We start from the raw sequence: 20238 nt of genomic DNA on the forward strand, positions 1-20238 counted from the left end.
GTTCCCTGCTCTTGATTAGATTAAAGGCCTGTTTTTATTTTTTATTTTAAATTATGCTATTTCACACTGAAGGGCAATCGAGTGCGTGAAATGTAAGTGTAATAAACAAGTAGGCTGAGCTTAAGGTTGAGGAGCTAATAACATCCCATATGACAATAAACTAACTTCATGCTTATTTTTGGCAGGTCTTGCCTCATGCATATCTTTATTCCATTCGTATTAGAAAATCCACAGACTTTATTAATGCGTTTTTAAAAAAGAAATTCAATCTGGAGTGACTCTGTTTCTGATTATAGAGTCACTCCAAAATCTCAAGCTAGTTGAGCAATTTTCAAAAGTGTGTTTGAGGGTAAAAATAAAATGGAGATAGTATGGTGCAGACTTAGGGTGTGACTGTGCTATGGGTATTTTGAATCTAAGCTTTGACATTTATTTCCAAACAATTAAGGAAAGGAACGGACAGGCAACTTTCACTTAGCAGAGCCCGGCAAGCAGGTGGCATTCAGATGAACTCAGGAGTTAGTACCTTGTCAGCCACAAAGGAGCAATCTAGTTTTTTCACCAGAGAATGGGTTCCACATCCACAGACGGAATTCATGCAAATCCATTACTAACAACAGGCCAACACTATTTTCTTAATTCTTTTCAGCGAAACGGTCCGAAAGACGTCAACACCTCAATGGAGACAATCATATCGCATGCCCTCTAGACGTCCTCTATATATACCAATCTCCCTTTGCTGATACTTAACTGAGGTTTTCTGTTTCTTTTGTTTTAGCAAAAACATTAACCTTGAAAGGAGGGGTAAAAGGAAAGGAAAGGAGAACTATAATATTTCCCCTATATAAAAAAAATGATACACTAAGGAAATTAGTATTTGGAGCTGAATTTTCAAGCTGCTTTGCCCATGTATGGTTTGTACATATCTCATATATATGATGTAGTTGCATATGTATATTAGCAGTTTGAAGGCAGACATCACTACTTAACCAGCTGCAGTGTGTGTGCAGGTATGGAAACCTGCAATTGTGAAAGATTAATGAATACTGATATACACAAAATCTTTGTCTCAGACAAGGGCACATAGGCAGAAATTTTCACTTTGAAAGTTCCAAGTTCAGCATTGCTGTATCCTTCAGACTGTTTTTTGCTGTTGAATATTTTCTAGAGTTCTTGCTCTGTACAACAAAAATCCATTTACACTGTACTGCTCAAAAGCAAATACTTCACATGACTAGTTTACAATAGCATACAAAACAAAACAGAACAAAGTGACCTCAGTCCTTCATATACAATGTCTTCCTCCTTTTATAAAATATTATGATTTTTTTTCAGCGGGTAATTTCAGAGTATTTTATTAGTTGCATGTCCTTGGTTGTTTGTCTGTAAACTCTTACGGAGATGAACATCTGTTCCTGGGGATATTTGTACAGAGGAAACATGGGATTTCAATATTTTATCCAGATACAAACTTACAACATGTGCTTACTGCCAGTGGCATCGAGCCTTTGTAGAAGATGGCAGTTCACATGTGCAAGGACTCTGCTATTAAAGTGCCTGATGGTCTGAAGTGCTTAGCACCCATCTCAAGATTGTCAACTCAGTTTAACAGGAAAGCATTTAGAACACATTTGGAAGTCTGAATTAACAATGTTAGTATTGAATTAAACCATAATAATAAGTATAAGAATTAATATCCTCCTGATACAAATGGAACCAAAGATGAGTTGAACCGTTGTACCTTGTGAAAAGCCAGGGGATGGCATACTCCATCTCCAGCCTAGCTTGGTTGCTTCTGCTACGTAGGTTGAATGGTAGAAATGATTGACAGCTCCTCTGCGACACATGTTAAGCGCACCTATTGAATGCAATGAATCTTCAAGCAAGACTTTGTAGGCTCAGTCTTGCAAACAAGCCCCAGCTCTGCAGCGAAGGCTGCTACAGCCTAGTTGCTCTGTCATGAAGTCTGCCTTGGGGGTGCCAGTGCCTCCGCAGGGGCCCTGGGCGGTGGAGGAGATACACCAGGCCAAGACTGCTCAGGGAAATGGTTCCAAACTGGGGGCTGGGTGAAGTAGGTGAGAGCTGTGGCATGAGCGTGAGCAGTACAGCATCCAAATAACCACCAACTTCTTGGCTGATGTGGTAGCTGGAGGCAGTGTAAAGATGCTAAAAATTATGCTCAGTGGTTTATGAAAGAAGGCAAAGGAGTCTGAGAAATTCACGGGCAGGAGGCCTGAAGTAGTCTGAGCTGTTTTAAGCATAAACCCCGGAGTAGCTTGGATTCTGTTATGTGTTTATTATTAAGAAAGTTAATGGTTAAAAAAAGTCCTTTGAAACTTTTTCTCAGAAAGATCTAGTTCTAAGTGAAAGGATTAAGCTCTCTCTATATATGTACGTAGTCATCATAACTTAATAAAGTTAATAAGCACACACAACACATGAATGAGATTTGACTAGCTCTCTTGTTTTGATTATGCAGTCATAAATGCGTAAGTGACAGCAGAAAAGAAGGAAATAAAGAAAAAGTGGCAGCCCTCTGACCAGATGAAACACATGGAATTTGATTCTGATGCATTCCACCCCTTTTCCACGTGCATTCCATGGATTGCAAGTGGCAATGATTAATAACAAGCCTTGCACTTAGATAAGGCTGGGGAGATTTTAGCATTTATTCCTAAGTAAGGAAAAAGGATCAACAGATTTTTTTTGCCGCTCTGAAGTCTGGTTAGGTCCATCATACATGATTACCAAGTTTCCAAGAGCTCAGGATGTGTAGGGGCCCCTAAGCAGGACACCTAAGAGTCCCATTGTGTGCCAAGGATCAGAAATGAAAGATTTCCCCCTCTTTCTTCCCTTCACTAACTGCTACTCAACATATTTTTAAGCTTTCTTGCAGACAGCAAACCTCACAGGAAACACCAATGTGAACATTCGTATGGACGGCTAATAAGGCATTGTTTTTATATGTCAGTTAGTAATTTCTTATAGAAAACAACAGAAGCAGGAGGAATCTTTCAAATATAAGAACAAGTTTTCAATATTAGTAATATTGATCTAATATGTCGAAGTAATATTGATCTAATATGCGCAAGCCTTTCTCTTAGCTTTTGCCAACAGAAATAGAATCCAGGTTACAACTAAGAAGTGTAAGTCAACCGACAATTAAGATAAATCAGTGGTTTTTTCACCTAATGATATTAATACTTGCCTGCTAGTATAGGTTATTTGTATACAGGAATTCATATGAATAATTATAACCTGCTCAGGAAACATGCACCATTAAGCTATGGACCTGATAAGAAATAGCAAGCAACAAGCCCAAGTAGACTGACTGACCTCAAGGAGTCTCTTTGTGGCAACAAATGTTTGCACGATTTCTCCTGTATTAACAGAGCAAAGCTGAGGCAGCCAATCTTGCTAATGAATGTTGTGTTTAAGGATGTGGAAGAATAGCCACTAGACAGAGACCACTGAACTTAGTTCATGTGTGACTTATTCTAGAATGGACATAGGTCTTCTGAGGTGAAATCTGAGTGCATGAAAACACCATCCTGTATTAATGCTTAACTGTAATCAGCTAGAGACATAGCACATGCTCAGTTTACTGGGACATTCCACTTTAAGTGCATGTTAAACTAATATTGACTTTTCCACTAAACCAAAATCTCTGTTATTTGTGCCCAGAAGACTGAAAAAACAATAGACGTGGGAAGCAGAAGAATTAATCTTCCTGACCTTTTCTTTTTTTATACCTTTGGGAGTCAGTCTTTTTTTGTGTGCCTAATAGGGAATGTGAGCTATTCACTTGCAGTGATTCATAGATTATGTAGAAGTACTTTACTGTGGGTTTTTTTTTTCTTTCTTTTGCATTCTCCACATTCAATAAACTCCACAGAGTATTATTAATAATATCTCTAAAACATTATCTTTTTACCTGTATCCATTCTCTGATAGAATCTTCCCCTGGGGTCCATCCATTCTCAGGGTAATTTAGCCGGGACCTTTCTGAAGACCAGATAGCGCTGTACTGGGAGGAGACAGTTATTTGATCAGAGTGAATTTCTCCTGACTCCATGCCCAGTGGTTCCATGCACTGGAAATCTGAAGAAAAATAAATTACCATCATTATTATGGTCAGCTTTTTGATTTAGACTTTGAATAATAAGAACGTTTTCCTGCTTTGAATATGAATATCTAAAGAATTTATTTTTATGTGACTTTGAATTCTTTAGCAACTTTAAGTGAGGCAGTACTGGGCTTATGGTGTCATTCTTAATACTGTCATTTGAGTTGCCATGGCAATTCCTGCAATAATAATGCTATACAAATATTTTTAGCCCAGCGTTGTAGCCATTTTAATATAGGACAATAGAATTCTCTTTTCTAGGGTAGCACAGGCACTTCTGTGGATTCATAATATAAAACAACGTATGTTCAACTCATAATTATGCACAAAGCCAGGAAAGACAAACCAGATGACTGTATAAAATAATTTTATTTTAAAACTATTTACTCCAGTACAAAAACTATAAAATGTTTTAAAAATATTATTAAAATTCCAGGCATCCTCTTTGCATCCTGGACACTGGAAAGAAACAGATCAACAAAATTTGAATCCAGGCCAGAAGATTATTGACCTAAGGGAATTACCACCTCTTCCATAACATGCTGTATTTTAAATGAGTTGATCATTTTCATTCAATCTCTTTTTGTTGACACAAAAATTACCTAGGTAATTTAGAATCAATTGACGTCCTAGTCACTGTATTGAGTTCAAAGCATGATAGGGCATGGAGACTAAATTCTTCCTTCACTCTTCAAAAATAAAGGCTCCAACCCCCACCAAAGCAAGAAAGGCCGGTGGCTTTAGACGGATCCTCACACCCAGATGCTCATGCATCCCCTTGTCAGAAGTTTACCAACCCCATTGCAAGGGCAGGAGAAAACAACATGTGCTTATGGTTCTGTGCAAAGACTTCATAGTATATACATATAATTCATTCCTTCATTAGCAGTTTAAATTAAAATACCAGTGTGTGAAGTGGAGGCCCTGACATATGAGTACACACTCCTTTTTATCATACCTTCTCTGGAGCTGACGTATCTCTAACAGAGGGGTGGGTCCTGAGCTTTTAATAAGCAAAGTTCTGATTTTTCAATGAAAATTAAAATATTCTGAAAAAAAAAAGTTTAAATCTTTTATCTGGGATCCAGAAACTTCTATTCAGAAATGCTCTCACAGTACCTCACAGGAGTTGTAGTTAGGGTGCCCATAACTGAATTATCAAACTTGCTGCCAAACTGCATTTCCTGCGGTGTACCACCCTTTCCCCCGTTTCTGTGTTGCTTCAACTTATTAGGGGCCTTGGGTGAAGTACTGAAGCTGAACTACATTAGGGTAAGACTCAAAGTAAATTAACTTCTGCTTGGAATCAGAAGGAGAGCCCTAAGCCACTACAAAGAATGCAAGACATAGTAGGTGGGAATCATATTAAAATATCTAAAAAGTAGGTGTCCAGTTTGATCTAGACATGCGGGCTTTCCCTGTGGTCTGCTGAGAGGGACAAGTACCTCCTGGGGGCATCTTACATGGCTGAGATATGGAGGCTGAGTTGTCTTCTGGAGGTGACCCTCTCTGTACTGAAAACACAAAGAGCAAGGGTGGCTGAAATTAAATGAGAAGAATCACTCCTCTGTCTAGGCCTGAATCATAGAAAATGTTTCCTCTTATCATCCAAAAGGGTTTTCACACACACTAACTTTTCCTGTTCTGTTGTCCTGTGTTGAAAAGAGCTGAAGACATCCCAGCATAGCAGATATTATTAATTCTGGCTCCAGTGTGATGATGCCTCTACAGCCCAGGTAGAGATAACTGTGGAGGAGATGAACATGGGGACCCAAGTTGCCTGTGCTAGCTAATGACAGGGTAGGAACAGCACCTACATAAGGAGAAGCCAAACTAGCTGGAGATACAGTCTGACAGAGACAGAGGAGAGTGCTTCCCATCCACAGAGGCTGGGTATGTGCCATTCCCTCTTACTGGTTATGCATGTACAAGAAAGCTATTAAAGAGGCAAGGGTAGGAAGAGAGGTGGGGAGTAATGGACATAATTTCAGTTTACTCATTTTTTTTTTGTTCCTTTTAAACAAGCACATCAAATCTGGATAAATCTGCTCAAAACTCAATAAGTTGTGGAAAGGAGAGAGAGTATGATTTAAAGTGTGTGTTTTATCATTGAGGAAAGCAAGGAAATCTGCAAGGACATAGTGTAACACAGCCTGTTATTTTCCTGCATCTCCCTCACTTCATTTCATTCTCCATCCAAAGGGTAAGCATGAAAATGAGGCAACTGGGAAAAAAATACGAGATGGAGAACAAAGCTTAGATAGCTTATGAAATGGTTTAACAAGAGCACATGTATTAAATGGGTTCTTTTTATTCAACAAATCGATCATCAAAGCTTATTCCATGTAATAAAAGAAGGCTTGGGATAGTGCATTCATTGTTCATGTTTCATTGTTTTAATGCAAGTGTTCAATTGCTCTGTATTCCTGCGTTTCCTTGGTCAGCACAGTTTTGCACAATAATTACCCGAACTTCCTGGCAATAATGTGGAATAAAACTGTAAGGAGAATTCTGTTTCTTGCACTGCTTTTCAAAGGGCAGCTGTTCTTTAAAAAAAAAAAAAAAGAAAAAAGCAAGACAGAACCAATCCTTCCCCACCATCTTATTTATTTAAGGTTTCTTTAAAGTTTTATGCAACACCTGGTGTGCAAGAAGACATAACAGAGAATATTTTCCAAGAAGCTCTGCAGTATAGATAAATACTGACCTTCTGATACACTGCTCTGCGACACACTGTAGTTTGCTGAGAATCCCTCTTTTGCTATTGCACTGTCAGTGTAAAATACCATTGAAAGGATCCCTGTTGAAGACCGGACACGTCCTGGGTTGTTCTGCCCACAATAACGCCCTATGTGCGGGCCAACTGCAAAGAGACAGGATATAATAGTAAACTACCAGTTCTACTACAACAATAGATGCCACTAAAATAGCCTTCTGAAGAGAGTCCCTCAGCAGCAAATAGTGAACCTCTACAACAGTTCAAAATCACAATCTCATCAATAACTTAGTGGTGAACAATAAATTGCTTATCCTAAGCCAGTAATCCTACTTCTAAAATGTTCCAGATAGCACTCCATAAACCTCTGAAAATGTAAAGAACCAGGATTTTAAAAAGTGTCCTTTCAAGTGTGCAGAGAGGGCAACAATGCACAAAATTATATGTACAAAACACCAGAAGTATTTTCCAAAGTGTGATTGAAGCACCTATTTTATGACAAGACATCTGAATGGCCTGATTTGCCGACGCAGTCTACAAGATGCTCTGGGAATAGAAGTTCAAACAGCACCTTCCAGGTTTTAAGCTCAATACTGCAAATAATCTGTTAATTATATAGTGAACTTAGAAAAACATTTTTGCACTCATGTTGAGACTATGACCAATGACTCTTTATGCCCTCCTATTTAGCCTTTCAGCACACCCTCACAGATCTTTTGCCCATATGCTCGATATTAAAGAATACTGTAAAAGAATTCAAGAGGAATATCTTAATCCTTTCAAAAGAGCAAGGATTTCTTAAGTATATCTCCAGTCACAGAACACACACACATACACACATACATGATCTCTCTCAGTGTTAACAATGTATAAACCAATTCCTGATTCTTTTTCTGGATTTCCTGCGCAGTGAGATAATCTTTTTCCTTAATTAAGCTACTCAATTTGCAACCAACATATGTGGCCTTCTAGCACTTGAGCATTCCCTACAGATAGGTCCCTAGGTTGTTGAATAGTGGTATGTCTGTGCTTACAAACAATATGAAAAGATAATGCTGAAAACCATCCATGGAGTCAATCATGAAAATAATCATAAGATGTCATTCTAATGCTTACACCACTGGCTTTCCAGGATTAAATTAACACCTTGTCATTTCTTTAGGAAGTCCATTTCACTTTCAGTTTAAAATAGAATATGTTTATATATCCTAATTATTCACAGTTCAAAGAAAATCCTTAGCTAACATAATTTTGTAGTCATTTATTGGCATTTTCCAGCAAGTAAAACAGTTCCAGCTTGGAATAACTTTATTATGTAAGCTACACATTTCTGTAAGGCCCTAGAGTTGCCAGAAAGATGGGGCTCAGATGTTATAGCTCTTGCTGCCAGCATGTGCTTTTCTATCCATATTCTGGCCATAGTTAGTCTTCAGTTGCCTTGGCAATCCCATGGCATTTAAAATACCTGCCAGTTCAGCCCCTTTCCACCAGGATTGTTCAATACATTATTGATAGAATGAAACACCCTACAGAGGATATGAGTTGAATTCTTCCTCATACTAGAAAACATTAGAGCTTTACAGTTTTATTATTTGGAGTGAGAAAGTTGTTTTAGCCTGTTACCATTAGTGGCTTTTTAAAACTACAAAATAATGCCTCCACTCCAAATGCTGCAGATTTGGTGGTGGTATTTGGGGTTTTTTTGCTTTTGCATTTTCTATGTGCAAACAGCTCTGATCCTGCTCTTTCCCATGATGGCTTTCAGCATTATAGGTCTTGATGCTGCTCTGAACTGCAAGAAAATAAGGAGGATAAGGCCACCATGTTATGGCACTCTGAGCCTCCCTCCTCCCATTTCCTGTAGGGAAGCCTCTTTGAAATGACAAACAGAAGAGAACTTTGTTTAAAGCAGACAGGCTTTAAGATTCCCCATGACTCACTGGTTTATAATTTTTAAGACATATTTAGTGATTCTGCATTTCAGTCTTCTACAGATTGGCCCTGCTGTCACAGTACTGTTCCCTTTGCTAGCTATGTAGATGCAAGAGCCAAAAACTTGCAGAATATGACACAAAGAGGTATTGAATTCTTTTGCACAACATGTAAACCTTCGCCTACTGAGCTAATATGGTATTGATCTAAGCAGAGTTGGATGAAATAGAGATTCTTGTTCTTCTTGCATAAATAGCTAGCATAAAGTTCTCCTTTTTTCCATTCAAGTCTTGAAAACTGTTGAACAACAATAAGTTATCAAATGTTTCAGGTGTCACCACATCAAATAAATGCTGTGTGGGGAACACCATCTGAGCAATCATTCAGGGGATGATACTGCTGTCTGCTTAGGTAGACGATGCTACTGCTTTTTTTTTTTTACCATCTTCCTGACCCTTCCTTACGAACCGAGATGGGCTTTCATAATAGACCATATACAGTTCCAAATGGGAATTTTAGGGCAGCAGGTGCTGAAAAGTCATTAGGTCCAGAAAGCTCTTTGCAACCTCTACCTGTAGACCATCATGTTGCTTTGTCAGCATCCTCCAGGAAGGCCGACTCCAAATATAAGTCACTTGGAAATGTCCTCAGTGAAGGACACTTCTACATTACCCACAGAACAAAGACATTTCAGTGAGCCAGCTATTTCGTTTGACTGCCCATGCTGTAGCTATTTCTGGGACCTTGGCTCCTCTTTCCACCGGCATAGTATGATATAGTGGAAAACTGGGTAACTTTCAGCTTAAAAGATGGAGGGGCAACTAAGAAACCTGTTTTGCCAGCTTTTCCCAAAATGCAGAATCTAATTTTAGAACTTGACTAAATCCTTGATTATTCTTAGTATGTATGTTTGAAGGTTTACAGATCTGATTGCGGAACACACAGAATATGGCTGGTGATTTAAGACTAAATAGAAACCTTATCCTTATTAAATCTTTTCTTTTCTAGTGTTTGCCCTTCTGGACAAAGATTATCCGTATCAGGAAATTTTGAGACTTTTTGAAATACACATTTGCCCATCCATTTGAAATCTTAGCTTTTGGAATTCAGTTAAAAAAACCCCAACAAAACACAGGCAAGGAAATATGTTATATCAGACTTCTAAAATATTAAAAGAAATGTCATGTTAACTAGCCATTTTACTAAATTTTAAAGCTGGTCTTTAAAAATATGCTGGTGTGCTGTGGACAGTATTTTCACAGCAGTATGATTTCTATTGACAAAACATTTGCACACAATTTAGGATGCTAAAGAGAAAAGAACTGAAAAATGAATCCCATCCTCACAGTCCACTATTAACCTACACTAAGATTGTGTATGCTCTTGTGTCTTAATAGCTTCTCACAAGAGTGTAGAAAGCAACCACAACAGAGGAGAAACACACTTAGATTAATAGCAACCTTCATTTGCACTGATGTTAAAGACTGAAGTAAAGCATTTTGTTTTGCTCTGTAATTTAGTGGAAGCTCTTGTGGTATTGACCGAAGCAGCAATGCTTAGCCTGTGGTTCTCAAGCCATATGTAAACTTTTTTAAATTACTTTTGAGCCCCTAGTACACAGTCTATAGAGCTTCAAAGAGAGCTGCATGATGAATACGTGCAATTCATCACTTAAGCTAGTCCTCGTTTTGAGTGGGCTATTTTTCTTCAAAATCATCAATGGACTTTCCTCAGCCGAGGCAGGCTGAGGTATATTTGTGCCTTGGGCAAAGATATTTTTGGAGTCTAGTTTATTCATGCAAAATCACATATTTCTATTCTGTGATCTACTCACTCTCCTGCTCTAACTCTACCTGTTATCTCCTTCAAACCATGGTCCATTTTCTACACAATATTTGTAACGTACACCTGTAGTTCCCAAATATTCTCCAACAGGTTTTGTTTCACTTATTGCTTTGTTTTAAAGAGACCAAAGGGTGCCCTTGGCATGCAGTTATGCAGAAACAAAATGCCAGGTTTGAGGCATTCCTGAATGCCTACCATTCCCCTCCTGAACCAGCAAAACACTTACAACAGTGTTTAACTTCAGATCCATAAGTGTCCTTGGTGAATTCTTTTTGAAGTCAATCTAACTGCTCACATGCTTCAAGGATAAGCACATGTTTTGCAGAATCAAGACACAAGTACTCAGCACTTGCCAGATTCAATCCACTAAAAGGACAACCAGGTAGGCTGAGGGCTCCATGATTGTGACAGAGCATTTCACGATTAACGTCTTTGTGAATGACTGTTACAGTTGCTGGCAAATTGTCTAACAGAAAATTGTTTTCCATCAGAAAAAACGGCAATTACATAGAAGGAAAATGTAAATGGAAGCATACTGATTTTGACATATCCTTTTAAACATCATTGTGAAAATTTGTTTAAGAGAACATTTCTCTTTTTGTTTTGCTTTTTTGAGGAAGTAAGGAAAAAAAAATCACAACTGTAGAAAACAGCATATTCATTTCCTGCTGATCTCTAGTGACTATAGCTGATCAAATTCTACAGTGAAAACATTTTCCACTTATGTTGGGTTTCATCTGCTCTGACTTAGGTATCTAAAGTTTCCGTCTGAGTTAGTGATCCATAGCTCCCCGTACAGTCAATGAGATTAGAATCTCCAGAGGTCCATTAACTGCACCCTAAAGTAGGTGTCTGCGACAGATCAGAGTGGGGTGCTGTTCCCTGCTGAGAACAGATTGACTGACAGTGCCTGCCTGGCTCAAATGTTGATGCCTGGTTTCCAGAGTTGGGTGAGGGCAGCATATTCACGGGCTGTCCATCTAATTCTGCCCTGGTTGCGGCCACAACTATTTTCCATCAAACTGGTCTCTGCGTCCTATTAAAGAACTGCCATCATGCTGGTGAGCAAGGGATTTGAACTGAAGGATATACATTTCTTCTAAACATCTAAAAAATCCTTCTACTTCATGTTTTTGAGTGCGGTGCAATGGCGGTTTTAACCTCTAACATTACTGGGCATGTGAGCAGCAATGCAGTGTAACAAAGCAAAATAGCTTCCTTTTTTACAGCTATGTCTATATCACTAAGTAGAGCAGGCCAGGGACCAGCGTCTGGACCTGCAGCCAGTGGTCAGGGACTGTTCCTGGGACCAGACTAACAGTGTGACACACCTCGCTCCCATAGGGCTCTTCCCTCTGAAGCAAGATGGTTGTGTCCAACGTGCCTTTTGGGAGTGACCTCCGGCTTTCGCTGTCCTCCAAACCCCGCTTAGGAGTTGCTTGGGAAAGGGCAAACCGACGTGGGCTAAAATAGTGTGAGGGAGTATGCCAGCAATTAAGTACACACAAGCACTCCTTGGCCCTGTTTTAGTTAATAGTGTAGATGTAGCTTTAGAATATTTTTTCACGGACTAAAGGGAAATAGACAAATGGCTGAAAGACTCACTCTGGGTGAGCCTCCCTTCATGAAAGGCAACCATACTGTCTAATATTTTTCAAAAATTAACTACTTCCATGTGGATGCAAGTTAGATTTATTTTGCCTTCCTTTCTCTCTCTTTTTTTTTTTTCCTTCCTCTTTTTTCCCCCAAGATTATCTGGATACTCTCTTTTTGATATCTAGAAACTTTTAATTTCTATCTTCAGTTTATGGCCAGGTCATACCAGTGGTTTCCTGTGTCAGCTTTGCTCTCTGGTTGAAATAATTCTTCTCCCTCCCAGGCACTCATCCTGTGATGCATTTATAGAGAAGCAATCACATTCTCTCTGCCTTTGTAGTGTTACGTTAACCAAGAGAGACTGACTGCTGGCTAAGGATCGTCCTACAGTGAAATGACGCACCAAACATTTCCCTACAACTGCCGCAACCTCCAACAGTTTGTATCTAAGAAAACATTTCTTTCTAGTCTACAAATTCAGTTGAATATTTACAAACATGTAAACACTCCTATTGGATGTCAGGATCATTTTGGGTTTAGACAGTTTGTGAGGGAATTGGAAGGCTGATAATGCCTGTTGTTAATTGCTCTTCAGTATGGCTCAGTCACTTTCTTGAACCAGGAAATTACCGCTTTGAAACCCTCTGACACTAACAATAATGCATTTCTTTTTGGTAATATTACACATAAATTGATGGATTGGATCATCTTTTCACATGTCCGTTTGAATGCAAGTTCTACAGGAATTCAGCTTGGACAGATTTGGCCTATGTACAAATAAACCTATTATTAAATGTTCCAGACATCATTATTGTAGTGTTACAATACTGTTTTCCTAACTGAGGCATTAAATACTAAATAGTCTTTCAGCTACTGTTATGGCTCTTTCTTCACTATTTATTGGAGTGTATTGAAAAGAGTCATGATAAACCCATTAAGCATAAAACAAAAAGGAAAAACAAATATACATTAAAAAGCACATACCTATTTACAGCATCATCAATAAAAGCTTTAATTAAAATTATATTGGGGATTTATCCAGGAAAAAAGGCAAGTTTAAATGTGTTATTAAAATATGTTCCTTAAGTTACATGTTTTCATTTAAATGAAATATTAATGTAGGATTAACAGTTTGTAGAAACTGCCACTGCTGTTCATAAGAGCAAAGAAAATATCTATTAATGTGGGTTATCACATCAGTGGAAAACTGAAATAGCTGTAATTAGTGCCCAACACAAACAACATAAATCTTCAGTCGTTGAGTTTTGCTACAAGTTACAAAATTAAGAAGAAAAAGGACAGCTTCAAGATGCTTCTCTTCATCAGCTTGTGCCATACATAGAAACAGTGAAAAAGGCATCACAAACAATCAGTTTTACATAGCTGTTTGCAGAATTCATATAGGCATTTGGGCACTGTAAGGTTAGGTGTTCAGCTTGAACAGTCCCTTTTAGGCTGGAGCTGCAGCCTATCAAGCTGGGGTCTTTAGAGAACTGGTACATGGCTGCCCTCCCCAGAGGGAACTTGGATCTTGCGGACCCATTGCCATATATGAAAAAAGTAGAGAAATCATGCAGCTATTTTGTTCATCAGTCTTAGTGTAAAACACGGATATGAGATTGGGCAGAGGGTGAAATGAGGGCTCACTGGCTCTATGGGCTTAGCTAATATCTAGCTATGCACTTAGCGAATTTGCACAAGGTCAAGTGTGGTCAACAGCTAAGTGGAAAATTACTGAGATGGCAGAGAAGTAAGCTCCAGAAGGGTACCCAACACACCCACCCTGACATATGTACCCAGCTAATCAGAGATTATAAATGAACAAATTAAGATAAAACATTTGGATTTGCTTATACTGCTGGAAGAGACACCAGAGCTCAATCACCAAAGCTACCTGGAATGAATAACTCAGTGACTGTTTACTGACCTGGGTAATCATTTAGTCACTATGATTTCAATTGTATGGACACCACGTTTTCTCTGGCAAAGAAATTCTCTGCTTTGACTGCTGGTCTGTAACCCGGTTCCTCCACAAGCTGGAGGGTTAGTACCTGAAGTCCAGTTTGCACAAGTGGTTGGAAATTTCTGCACAATGTGTTAGCTGTGAAAGTTTGGGGACCGATTATGAGGCTTCATATTTAATTTATTTTAGCATAGGAGGTCCATCACATATTCCCTCTAAAAACAGAGGTTTCCCCCAAGCCAACTGTTCAAAATTAAACATATTTCATAAAAAAATCATTCACACTGTGATATGCTTTACTGAGTGAATTTACAGAGCATTTTCCCCATTTCTCTTTAATTCAACTCATTTCATATAAATCAAGCAAGGACCTCTGTACTATGACATTTAAAAAAATGAGAATATGCCTTCTGCAGCCCACTACAGAGTAATGGTTATGCGTTTCACAGTCCATTTTTCTCTTACCATCAGGGAATCCATCCCAGATTTCCAACCGGTCGTAGCGACAGAATGCTCCCCCTGGAGTATTTGAATCAGGTTCTAGCTCAAAGCTTTCAAATTCCAGTATAATCTCTGACATCTTTGGTGCAAAGATAATATAAGTGCATTCAAGGCTATTGGGATATTTTTCAGGGAATCCGGGGGACTTTATCACTCCACTTGATGCAGTAAAGTTTCTGGAACATTCAGGTCCTGTAAGAGAAAGAGAAAAATCACCTGGGTTAACACTGTGCTACTAAGCAAAGTAGTTAGCTGGAAAACAAATTAGGTTGTATTGTCTCTCCAGCAGCAAAGGTGGCTTTTCAATGAAACACCTCATTTTAATCGCTGCATTAATCATTCAGCCAGCTTGTTCCTATTATTGATAGTCAGGTTTTAAACGCAATTCGCATATACTGTCTGATCTCCAATTTTCAATTTGTATGGAACAATATGAAAACTTGTACCAGCTCTAGAAAAAATTATGACAAATACAAAGTCATGTGGGAACAATGAAAGTCTAAGCTGCAGAAATCTCGACAGAGCCCTAGAGAAATAATTATAGCCCCTTCAAGCTCAAATCTTTAAATCTTACGGCTGACAGGCTTTTATTGGTGAAATAGAATTTTTTACAAAAGCGGGTGAGTGAATTCAGTAGAGGGAGTAGTGGTTTCAGATTCCTGGAGCACTGACTCAGTAACTCTGCCAGATGTGACCTATGCCTCCTTGACAAACTAAATGTGAAAGGTAATTCGTACATGTACCAAGGGTGAGTGACTCATTCTGAGTGGTGTTGACACAGGTGCACCAGTAAAATGTTGCTGTTAGTGCAGGCATGATAAACTGTGTGATTACAGGCAGTGTTGCTAGAAGTCACCTAATGTCAATGTTGACACACCAGCTTTCCCCGATGTCCCCACCATGGCATAATGGGATGCTCCAAACAGGGCTCTTGGCGGAGCAGGAGAGTGGCAGTAACGATGCAAGGATATAAGAGGCCACATCACTGGATTTGCCTTTGTGAATACAGGGGACTAAAACTGGAGTCCCTCTCTTGTTGACAGATCGCATTTCTCCTTTATTTAGGTCCCTCAGGAATCCTCTCTGTGGATCCCACATCTGCAGGTGTGCTCAGAAGTCAGCCGCAGGCACTGCCCACACATCCTCCCACAAGGTCAGCATAGGTAACCCTCTCTGACTTTTGACATTCTGAATTTAATGGAAAGTATTTTACAGGATTTGGGCCATTGGTAGGTAGCAGCTGACCTGGGGAGTTTGAGTAGGATGACTCAGATGAAGGTCTTTGGACATGGAGTAAAGACACAGGCAACACACTTTGGTTGCAACAGGCAGGTCTGTGTTGGAGGATGAGTGTGTATGAGGTTTCAATTTGGATGAGGATACCCAGCATCCTTAGAGACTGTAGTCAGGAGCCTTAGAGGATTTCCAATGCTTAACACAGATCATTGAAGGAAAACAGTCTGGCTTGTTGTATATATGAATACTCTTATTTCACCATAGAAAATGTTTTCCTTGTTAATGTGCCAAACATTATTACCCCCCACAGGTCTGGCCACATCCCAGCTAAATTCAGCATGCAAGAGAGAGGTCTGACTGAATTTAATCAGTTCAGGTATTTTTGTCCTTCAACAGACACTGATAGGAAATGCTTGAGCTATCATATCAATATTCAGAACACTTCATGGCATATTTTGGAAGATGTAGATATTAATGCTCACGTAACCTGACCCATTCCAATTTGGGAAATTACATTTTGCCTATAATTAAATCGCCCCCTTACACATTAGTCGGATATTTTTCTTCTCTCCCTGTCATTCCCTTGTCTCCTTGTCATGTATGGGAGGGTTATATTCTGGTTGTTGCTCCTCACTCCCACCAGTAGCTGCTGTTCCAGGATAAAATAGCTTTGCTATGCCATTCATAGCATAAAGTGCTCTGTGCTCCTCTTGGAATCCAATAAAAGATGCAATATAAAATGTAAGCCAGGATCATTACTGCTTTATTAAATACAGCCAGATCCTGGCTCTGTGAGTGCACGATCGTCAGGCTCCTTACACTCACACATGGTATCTCAATACCAGCTTGCTTTATTTTAAACACGTTCAAGTCAATCTGGTGCAAGAAACAAAAACTGTTTTCAGAAAAGCTGCCTCACTAAAATACCCTCCACAGATTCTGACCCTTTATTGACACTGTGAAGAAGCTCCAGGAATTAAATCAATACTGAGGTTATGAGGAGGTCCATGGGGTGATCTTCATGGAAAACTGGCAGAAAAGGTTCTAGCAGAGACCTGACAGAATAGATACTTCTGAAGTGGAGAAACTCATGTATGCATCTCATATCTACATGTGAAGAGATATGAGCTGAAGGAAAGAGAGACAGAGGAGGCAATAGAGAGAGCAAAGGAAGAGAAAGAGTTGACATTGGGAATATATATATAATTTCATTTGCTCTCTGTAGGTGTCACTGAGCCAGAAAATCATTTGCCTTCTTGGTTGACACTGTCTTTTCTTTCACTTTACACCATTTAGTTGACTAAAGTTAGGAATGTTGAATGTGAACCATGTAGATCCTCTTCCAGTGAATAGGCTACTCATCCATCCTAAGATAGGCTGGCTGTCGAAGCCAAAATGATGAACATTTCAGATGGGCTAAATGTTGGGCAATATGCATTTCATGTTTTAGTCTGGAATTCAACTTCTTCAGTGTCTTTCTGACTAAGGAGCTGAATGAGAAGTAAAGGCAGCTCCTACTCTCAAAGCCCATACTTCATTTATCAGAGTCATTATGTGTGCTGGTCTCTCCTTACAATTTCCATGGTGTGCAGCATTTTAAGCATCAGGTTTAGAATTCAGCTTAGGACACAGGTAGCATAATGCAGTTTTTCTTTTAAAAAAGTAAGGATGGTCTCACAGGAACAATGGGAAAAAATATACTGTGTGCTGGAATGCAGCTCAGCCTTCAACTCAGCACCACAGGGCGTTGGGCTTGGGATAATTTTAATACTTCTCACACCTGGGAAATGATGAGCTGAGTTGTGAATATGCTAAAACAAAGCATATTAGTCTAGTGTGAGCAACTGAGCTTCACCTGTGTAACAGGGTGAACTGGTCAGCTTTATTAGGTACAAATATTAAAATGTAAATTTGGAATAGCATCTATGCATTAACTCAGAAGTTAAAAAGGGCTGTGTTCCCACGGCAACTGTAACTTGCATCCTTTGTGTACACACAGCATTTTCTAACACTGTACCTGGTGATAACTTTCCTGCCTTAATATACAGTTTATGTGGAATGAACTAGACTTAAAGTTGCTCTGGGAGCCATAATTTTGAGTTTCTTGACTTCTGTGTGTGTAAAATCACATTCATAATGCCATCTTAACATGGTTAATGTATATCACTGAGAGATGTAAATGACCACACAAGGAAATATACACAATGTTCCTGTCAGAGCTCTGAGTTGCCACTACACTATTAGGAAATAAATAAAAGCTTTTTTCTTGAAAACACTCAGTTGCTAATATAGATTGTTTCACAGGTCATTCTTTCACTTCTTCTTGTGTTTCATCCTTGTTCTTTACGAAAGATGGTACTGAATACATAAGCACTGAGAAACGTCAGGACACAGTTTCAAGAGTTTAGCCACCTAAAGACATGAAAATAAATAGACATATTTTTTCAGGAAAGCTTGGTGTCATTTGGATGCTAAGTTCTTTCAAAAAATGTGACCCTGAAGGTCAGCAAAAGAATTTCTGTGAGCCAAGAGTGGATTTACAGACAGGGAAGATGGTGAACAAGAAGTCTGTGGCCCCAGTTAGCACTGTGCAGAGCAGCAATAGCATGCAATAGAAAAGAGACTTCACTACTGTGCTTCTCCTCATTAACAGTCCAGCTGCCACCAAGCAAGTGTGCTGAATGCAGTTGAAAATCTGGCTCTGATTTAGGTGTGTTAAAAGGACTTGAACTGCTTCTGAAAATGGGGCACTGTCTGGGAGTGGTGTGCATTGGAAATTTGGAGTTTTGAGCTGCTTTTGTGAATATAGCCCTAAACATTGATGTTGAAGTTGGGGTTTTTTCTATAAAGTTAAGCTTATTGTCTTTTTATATATTATGAGTTTTGGTCCTGTATTCTCCAGGCATGGAATAAATGAATTATTTATCTCCAACCTGCTATAGGGAAGGTGTATGCCAAAAAAAAAGATCTTACTGCCTTTCTAGCTACTGACTCAGAAAGAGAGTTATCAAAGAGGGACTGTCTATAGATCTAGTTAATCCTGGACTGTCTGTTTCTCTGGGATTTCTCTGTGCCCCATACAGCTATCTGTGCTCACCAGCACTGAACTCCTGGCACAAGAATCCAGCAGGTCATGCCAGTGAACAGAGCGAGCTTCTTCTCTCCTTTACCTCCCAAACATGACTTGTGAAAGAAAGCAACAGCAACATCATCTGCTGCCCATGTGTACTCTGGTCCTTTCTGAGCCCATAGCCATCTCTTGGGAATGCAGAGCAAAACACTAACCAAAATAAGTCAGGGACTCAGAAGGTTACAGTGCTGTTAAGGCAATAACATTGTAAATCATACAGTAATTATTACCACAAAAAAAAAAAAAAAAAGGTGGGGTTGGGGGGTGGGGAAGAAAGCTAATGGTTTTAAGATGGTCCAAAAAACCAGCTGATGAAGACTATCACATTACACCCAGAGGAGTCAATCCTCAGATGCAGCTGACCCACTGGATTCATAGTGATTTACACCCATTGAATACATGCCCTGCCTTGGAATGACAAGGGTAATACAATTTTCTCTTCCAAGTATTTTCATGCATTCCCCCCATTCCAAAGAATTACGGTGTACTTTTAGATGCAAGCAAAAATCACAAGTTACAAGCTATATAACAATGAATTGTTTCTCACCTCTTTTGAAAACTTCATAACGGATAGAAAATCCTGCTCCATGTGTCTCATAGTCGGAAACAAATTTAATAAAAAGATATGGCCCCGAAGACACTAAAGGAGGGGGAGCAATTTTTCCACAGTACTTTCCCCATAAGCGTCCTTCAGCATTATCTCCATCAATCACTTCAACATAATCATACCTGGAAGATAAATGGAAGGAAGAAACTTTTAACTTCCGGGAAAGAAGGAGACCTAATTAATTTAGAAACCATAACACAACATAGATAATCAAGAAAAATGCTAGCTTGCTTGGAAAATGCATTATGCTGAAAGATGTAAGCAAAATGAAATAATTAAAATGGACTACATTATGTCTGTAGACATCATCTGGCAACATGGAACTATTAGGAAGAATGGTGTCCATTATGCTTGCAGACAATGTCAGCTAAAGTAACCAATTAACAAAAAAAAAAGGAAATCTCATGAGCACAATTCTGTATTATTAAATTGTGTTCCTTTGTCTGTGTAGTGTTGTTATCAATACATAATGCATAGCATTCTTTTCAAACTGTGAAGTTCTGTTATGAATTCAAAAATGTCTTTTTGGCTGGAGCTCTTTATGAACAATACTTTGATTTCCATATGCTGTCCTCCAAACATATGT

General features: G+C 39.0%; 1 protein-coding gene across 3 annotated transcripts in view; it reads right to left on the reverse strand.

Moving 5' to 3' along the window:
- The window catches only part of NRP1 (neuropilin 1), a 116663-nt gene that overhangs the window by 49182 nt on the left and 47243 nt on the right, over positions 1-20238 (reverse strand). For all 3 annotated transcript variants that reach the window (XM_069778105.1, XM_069778106.1, XM_069778104.1), the window contains exons 4-7: positions 19593-19774; positions 14644-14871; positions 6834-6989; positions 3935-4101 (exon numbers count right to left, since the gene is read on the reverse strand). In XM_069778105.1, the coding sequence (XP_069634206.1) occupies positions 3935-4101; positions 6834-6989; positions 14644-14871; positions 19593-19774 (733 nt within the window). The remainder of the gene's footprint in view (positions 1-3934; positions 4102-6833; positions 6990-14643; positions 14872-19592; positions 19775-20238) is intronic.

This window comes from Haliaeetus albicilla, chromosome 2 (assembly GCF_947461875.1).
Source record: "Haliaeetus albicilla chromosome 2, bHalAlb1.1, whole genome shotgun sequence".
NCBI lineage: Eukaryota > Metazoa > Chordata > Aves > Accipitriformes > Accipitridae > Haliaeetus > Haliaeetus albicilla.